This window comes from Taudactylus pleione, unplaced genomic scaffold (assembly GCF_031769625.1).
Source record: "Taudactylus pleione unplaced genomic scaffold, aTauple2 ptg001027l, whole genome shotgun sequence".
In the NCBI taxonomy this organism is placed as follows: Eukaryota; Metazoa; Chordata; class Amphibia; order Anura; family Myobatrachidae; genus Taudactylus; species Taudactylus pleione.
In genome coordinates this window covers 3,521,769-3,529,681 of record NW_028285428.1, presented here as the reverse complement: position 1 = coordinate 3,529,681, position 7,913 = coordinate 3,521,769, and the positions used below count along the sequence as shown (strand labels likewise).

The window sequence follows — 7,913 nt, the reverse complement described above, 5'->3', positions numbered from 1 at the left end:
CAAATGATATCTATCTTATCTATCTATCTATCTATCTATCTATCTAATCTATCTATCTAATCTATCTAATCTATCTATCTAATCTATCTGTGCTATGTTCCCTCCACAGCTGCTTGGACAGAGCAGCACAGTGTGTGATACATACACAGGAAAAAATCACGTGACGCCAGCAGCCCCTGTACCCGGAAGAGGGCAGCAGAGTGGGGGGGACGGCGTCCCGCGGTTCCCCAGCAACGGCCCCGCGCTGCATTCTGGGACGCCACAGAGTGCCCACGCTGCGACCTCTCCCCCCTCCGTGGCAGCCCTCAGTCTTCTCCGCCGTCGCGCAACACGGAAGCATGGCGGCCGCCCGTGACAACCCGGTGTCCGCTTGCTCCCAGCGCAGGCTGAGGATCATCTCCGGGCACCTGCAGCCTGCCATCTCCGCCAGCGAGTGCAAGGCCCCGGCGGCTCCCTCCATCCCTAAGAAGCGGTAGGTGTGGCGGGGGAGGTACCGGGTGCGGCGTCTGACAGGTTCTGTTATCGCCCTGGACTGAGCTGGGGCCACTTGTTGGCTGCTCGGTGACAGTGCATGCTGGGGCTTGTAGTGCCACAGCTAGTGTCACCCTGCAGTATATGGGAAGGTGTCTCAGTCTCAGCTTGCAGGGATGCTTGGCAGCTAGCAAGTGCTTTGTATGTCCTCAGTAGTGGACATTTGTTATAGTAATGAGCATTTATTGTAGCATTACTGGACTGTAACTATCAGCATACACACAGACCTGCAGATATGTCATTATGTTATTTATTGTCACTAGCTTCTCCATTCCAAGGGCTCCCTGGTCCTGCTGTAAGCATAGCATAGGGAATCCTTGTGCAAGGTATGTAACCTGCTGCCTGTCATCGCTGGCCTGAGGCTTCTTATAAGCACTTTTGTTTTCCCTTTTTGGTGCTGTGAGTCATTCACTAAGCAAAGTGAGGTATTACATCTAATTTCAGATGTGTGCATTTAATTTGCATTCTTTGCTCTGAAAATCTATTTTATTGAACCCCCAAAGCACATCACTTCTAATTCCCCCGCCTGGTCAACTAATCAAAATATGTCTACTGGGGGGTATTTATAGTAGGTGCAGGTTGTGCGGTGCACATGGGCCCCTGGGTCCAGGGTTAAGTCTTTCCCCAACTTGGATCTAGCAACAACCCTGGGTCCAGGGGGGGCCCGCACCGCACACCCTGCACCCATACTTTTTTTTGTATACTTATCTCTCCGATGTCCCATGGAGTAGTGCTACAGACATCACTGGGAAAATGGCTGCCGCTCCATTTTCCAGGCGTTTTGCACATGCGCAGTAGATTCTAGGCACACTCTAGTGCCCGGAGCCTACCGCTGCTGTCAGTTTGCTGATGGGAGGGGGCCCAGGATGGGGAGTGAACACTGGTCCCCTCCTCTCTTAATATGCCCCTGTATGTCAGAGTTTCTGTAGTTACAATTTTGATTTATCACTATTTTATATGTAGGTTATTATTTGTGTGAACACTTATTTATGTAGCATACACATATTTATAGATATAACATTTCAGTTCCTGCCCTAGAGTGGCTTACAATCCATATCCCTACCACATGTGCACACATATAGACATACAGTACTCGGGTTCATTTGTTTTTGTTTTTTTCAGAATCCTATTAACTTAATGGTATATATGTTGATTTTGGGAGGAAACATACTAAAACTCCCCACAGATGAGCCATGTCGGGAATTGAACTCATGACTTTAGTGCTATGAGGCAGTAATGCTAACCACTACATCATCCATGCTGCCCGTATGATTGATGTTCAAAATTACTCATGTTGCAAACTAGATAGGGTTTAATTTTTTTAAAAATAATCGTATTTTTCTTTGGTTATATAAATAGGTCTACTGGCTCTGCCTTCATTGAGTGTACATGGGTTTCGCCGATGACTGCTAACACTAGTAGATTATAGTCATCAGGCAGCTGTAGTTTCTGGCAGTCTTGGTCCATCCCCATCAATTGTTGATCACTGTTGGTTGGTAGTCATTGATTTGTCTGTGCAAATTGCTGTGTAAGCAGCTTCAGGTTTGATGATGCTATTAATCTCCGCTTATGAGGTTGCAATGGCTACATAAAATTGAGTTGACAGGAATGCTGAAATTAATTGTACATTTAACCGGTACTTTTAATTTTTATATTTGTGCAATAACTTCTTGGATGTATTCAGGCAGTGAGCGCACAAGCTATTGTAATGTGTCTGCATGGATAAAAAGCCCACACGTGAATAAACACTGGGCCTTATTCAGAGCCGGACGCTATTTGCGCTCGCTCGTCCAGAAAAAGGGGCTGGCTATTTAAATTGACCGTTCGCTCTGGGCGGTCTGTTGACGCCTCTATGTCTGAACGAGCGAACAAAACATGCGGACGTTATTTTGTAAAAAACGCCCCCAGACCGCTCGCATCATACGTTACCTCTGCTATTTATTAGATTAATCGAGTACATCGAAAGGCGAATGAACTGCTCGCTATTCTTGTGGTTGCATTTTCCTACCGCAATCATGCGAGCAGTTCTGGCTAAAAGACACCCAACTGACGTGGTCGATGACGCTGCTTTGTTAATTATGCACACCCATTAAACGCCCGTTTTGACTGTTTGGCACGCCTGCGTTCGGATCACCACTCCCCGTTTTCAAGCACCTTCCCCTGTTACCACCCACATACGCCTCACTCTGTCACTCAAATTAGCAGGCATTCGCTATTTTGCGAGCACACGATTTCTGACCGCACTGACTGGTTCGCGCATGCGTACTAAAACCCATATGCATGCGCAGATGTGCAAACATCGCTCGGAACGAACGGCTCTGAATCAGGCCCACTGTCTGTAAAAGACAGAGCACCATTAGGGGGATTGAATTACCGCTTTTAGCTGCCGGGTTTAGTGTTCAGAACTATTCTATGGTACCCCGCGATAATCCCCGTGGCTAAAGCTGGGTCCACACTGACTGATATATTGGCCGATTCAATTGATCGGCCAATATATCTGGTGCCCGTTGGGCAGTGTGTACCAGCAATATGTCTGTGAACGTCGTCATTCACAGACCTTTATACCACACAGTGGGCCTAATGCGCATGTGCACGACGGACGGAGCTCCATCGTGCGCATGCGCGAGACCCGCATAGCGACAGCCAAGCTGTCACTATGGGTCTCGCACCAAAAGGGGCGTGCTGTCGATGGTGACTGACAGCACGCCCCCTTTGGTGGGCGTGCCGGGGGCGTGGCTGCCAGACGGAGGCGTTCCCATGGGAACGCCCACCGTCTGGGTCTGGCCCCACTGACATCACTAGTGATGTCAGTGGGAGTGATTTTGCCTCTGATAGAGCCAAAATCACTCCAGGGCTTGCAGCAGCGAGACCCTACTGCAGGGTCTCGTCGCAAAACCGATGGTCGCGATGGTCTTGACCATCGCGACCATCATAATGGACGCTCGCATAAGCTGTGGGTGGTAACCCACAGCTATGCGTGCGTCCAAGAGGCCGCTCCATTTTTAGGTAGGAGGGCCCTGATTCAGAGCGAGCAATCTGGTCAGAGCGTCCGGCTCTGAATCAGGCCCTGTATTCAGAACAAGCCATGAGCAAAGTGCTTTTAAACTCTGACCATGGGTTACAGTGCTGCATGTCTGAACTACAAGGACATGCAGTAATTCGTAAAGAAGGATCCAGACCTCTGTGCAATTTAGCAGCGCAGTTTCTTCGTGCTGCGTTATGTTTACAACGTTGCATGCGCAGATCCTTCATATACAGTAGACTGGACGCACTCTTAAGAGTGTTGCATTGTGCAGCAACAACCTGCATCTCATCGTACTTGTGAATGCAATAAAAATGCAAACTCCTTAGTAAATTGACAGTTTTATTACTAAGATACTGTTGTCCGCACCAACAGATAATCTTTTTACGAATACACCTGCAACGTTTTTAAACTGTATGCAGCTCATGAATCATGATTTCATAATAAAAGTGGTGAGTGTAATATTTCCGGACCTCAGTATGTCAAGTCAGTTCCATAGTTAACTGTTTGTAGAGCAGGGTGTGGCGTGGGCAGGAATCAGGAATTCCACTTTTTTTTATTTACAGATTGCTCTTAAGAATGTGGACTTGTTAGTTGTCTTTGGCACCTCCTATGAAATCAAGCACTAGAATCAGATGCTTTTCTGTGCTTAGAATCTGTAACCACAATGTTTAATATGCCTGTAATTTATTTATGGGATGCATAGTAGGGAAAAGAGAAGAGACTAAGGGCCCGTTCACACATACGCACTTGGAAAATATAAACTCATGAAAACTAATATACTTTGTACACATGGTTTACTTATGTATATTAATGCTTTCTGCATGTGACTTTCACACGTTGCACTTTTACCGATACAACATAGTGTAAATGGAGCATCTTAATGCATGAGAAATTGTTAATTCTTCATTGTAACATATTAAGGGGAGAATTTAATTTGTTTTTGGGTGCCCTTAGCTCCCGTCTAAAGTTTCGGGAGCTTTTCATACTCTTGCAATGCTGGGTGCAAGTGCCACGGGCACCCATAACTTATCGCAGATTTCTGTTGGCGCCCTCCTCAGGTCAGAGCAGAAATCAGTCTAAAGTAGGGCTTTTGGGCAACTTAACTGCAGTACGCCAGGTTGTTTGCACGGGTATAGCTGCTTCACGCGTGGACTTGGGCACGAGAATACGACACTCGCGCCCAGCGACACAAATTATTGAATAGCTCCTGAGACGGGAGCTACAGGCGCCCAAAAATAATTTAGTTCCCCTCCAAATGTAGTGTTAGAATTTTTTAACATAACTGTGGGTTTGGCATCATGAACTCTTATGACCTATTTTTAATGCACTTTTCATGCATGCTGTGAAAAGCAGAAAATAACAGGTGTGAAGGAGCCCGGAAAGTCAATAACCCTGAAGGAATTTCTTGTAGGAGATAATCCTGCAGTGCAATCCGTTTTACTACCAGGGAGTAGAACAATCAGTGTATTATTTATATTCAGGCTGAGACCGACCAGCACCAATCTCTCTATTGTATTCTGGGGATAGTCTCCTTCTCATTCCAAAGTCAGCGTAGGCCTGGCATATACAGTATAAGCTTTAGTTCCTATTCCTTTCAGCAGACTGTATATGTTAAAATGATAACGCTATTATAATATTTGTCTGTTCATTTGGTTTTTGCCCATGCCAGGTAAAGCCGCATTCTTAGTTACTTGGGGGTCTATGCCTTGGATAGAGAGAAAGTGGACGTAGATAAAGTACCAACTAATCGGCTCCTGTCGTATGACAGGCTGTGTTAGAAAAATTACAGGATCTGATTGGTTGGTACTTTATCTCTCGCCAAGGCTTAAGTACATTGGTCGGTACCCTTGGTCGGTGTTTCCTGTCTTTTTGTCTCCTTAGCAATAGTTTATCCAGGGGGCTCCCCGGTTTATTTAGTGTAGAACCCCACAAATCCTGATTTTGCTCACCACTTTAGAATTGCTGAGGAGGGGGCAGAGAGTGAGAGGCTGAATAAGAAGCTGCAATCTCCGCTGCTTTTTATTGGTCCATACAGTCACACCCTCTCTGACTGACAGAGTATGCGGTAGAATGACGGTATGGGCGGGGCTCTGATGAGGGGAGTAGTGATCCCCCTGGGTCTGCCAGTGCAGCTTTAATACATGGTTGAGCTGGCATTTCTGCTTTATTTGGAAATCAATAGGTGAATGTCTTTTCATTTCAGCACTGGCTGAAGGTAAAGCAGGTTTGCAAAGTTTGTTGTGTGCTGTTTGTTTTTCATGTATAAAATAGCAAAACTTCAAAGCATCATATCACTTGAGTTCATGAGGTGAATCTGTATTTTGGATGGAACGGCTCATCCTGACACACCTGTGCTAAATTACTGCCGGTTACTCTACAGCTTTGAGTGACGAATCTAGAAACCATTGTACAATGATTATTTGGTGAACCCGAATGTTTTCATATTCCATACACTCGCCCTTTTTCTCCACACATCCAGGAGTAAATTTACTAAGGTGAGAGTTTTTAGAAGTGAGTTTTAGAAGAGATGTTGCCCATAGCAACCAATCAGATTCTAGCTATTGTCTTCTAGAAGGTGCTAGTTAAATGTTAATTACAATCTGATTGGTTGCTATGGGCAACATCTCTTTTAAAACTCACTTTTAAAAACTCTCACATTAGTAAATTTACCCCCCAGTGTGTGAGTATTTTGGTTCGGTTTTGGCTGTGATCTCCCAAGTTCGGATCTCAGAACTAGGCAAAACGTTTTATTTCACGGACATAAAATGTATAGATGTAGTCGTTAGTGTTTACCAGCTGGCCCAAAAAGGAGCGCACATAAAAGAAAACCTATATATGTACATGAATAAACCTATACACACGTGTACACATATACAACTGTACATATATATAGGACTACGCCAAGGTGGTGAATATATGCATCAATCATTTTTTGGCGTGGGTGTAAATGTATTGGTTGACAACTTAAAATAACAAGGCTTCTCTCAATAAAATAATAATATATTTAATATCAACATAATACACACATAAACAACACACACAAAAAACCCCCAATACAATCCAATTGTTAAATATATGCAATAAGATAATGTAGGTAGCGGCTGCTGCATAATAGGTGTCAACTTGATTACCCCTGTCTTGAAAAAGCTCCAGGTTGAGGCGAAACATGTCGATATAGGGGCTCCCCAACCACTTGTGTGAGTCCAAGTCCTTCTGCTCAGTTACCGAACTGCGCCACCGATCTGCCTAATTACAAGGACACCCCTTACTCGTGCAGAGCACAGTGTACTTGGATCAGTGTACCCAGTAATCAAGTTGACACCCATTCTGTCGCTGCCCGGGGTTTTCCACATTGCCAGAGGACGCACAGCACACGGGAGCACAGAGCATATGGTATAAAGCCAGCTCGGGTTATCCAGTGCGGAGCACACAGGCTGTATCAACCCACCATACAACAGATTCTGCCGATTTAAAAGTATACTTACGGGTAAGAGAACCATACTGCTTGGCTACCTCAGCCGATGAGCAGATTGGAAACTTTGTGATACCTTTTATATCTTTTATTATGAGAGACTCTCAACACTTTTAAGGATCAAAGGCTTCTTGGACTAATAAGGATTAGCATTCCACTTATACACACTGTACCATAAGGGGTACCAGCAATATTTTTTATCTTATTGCATATATTTAACAATTGGATTGTATTGTTTTTTTTGTTTTGTTTTGGTTTTTACGTGTGTATTATGTTTATCTTAAATATATTATTCTTTTATTGAGAGAAGCCTTGTTATTTTAAATGATCAGTCAACCAATACTTTTACATCCTGGCAAAAATTTTTTTGATGCATATATTCACCACCTTGGCGCAGTCCTATATATGTACAGGTGTATATGTGTACGTGTGTGTGTGTATATGTTTATCCATGTACATATGTTTTCTCTTGTGATTTCACGGACATAGATAACATTTTATCCGCAAAAGATAACGCTTTGCCTCGTTCTGAAATTTGAACTTGGCGGGAAGATCCGAGCCACAACCAAACTGCATTTCTCTATTATAAATTTGGCTTTGTTGATAAGCGTATGCTCCAATAAGAATATAGTGTTGCGTACAGGTTGAGTCTTCCACATCTGAAATGCTCGGGACCAGGAGCATTTAGGATTTTGGATAATTTCGTTTTTCAAAATACCTTGTGGGGGGGTCTGGGAGATATCACAGGAGGCCTGGCGTGTGCAGCGGAGGGGTCTGGCAGGTGTTACAGGAGGCCTGGCGTGTGCTGCAGGGGGTCCGGCAGGTGTCGCAGGAGGCCTGGCGTGTGCAGCGGGTGTGTCAGGTGGGTGTCGCGAGTGATCCGGC

At 44.8% G+C, this 7,913-nt stretch overlaps 1 protein-coding gene across 1 annotated transcript in view; it reads left to right on the top strand.

The window, feature by feature from the left end:
• Positions 1–254: 254 nt before the first annotated feature.
• AGPS (alkylglycerone phosphate synthase) overlaps positions 255–7,913 on the top strand; it is a 192,825-nt gene continuing 185,166 nt past the window's right edge. The window contains exon 1 of the mRNA XM_088461206.1: positions 255–472. Within this exon, the coding sequence (XP_088317332.1) occupies positions 339–472 (134 nt within the window). The 5' untranslated portion in view covers positions 255–338. The remainder of the gene's footprint in view (positions 473–7,913) is intronic.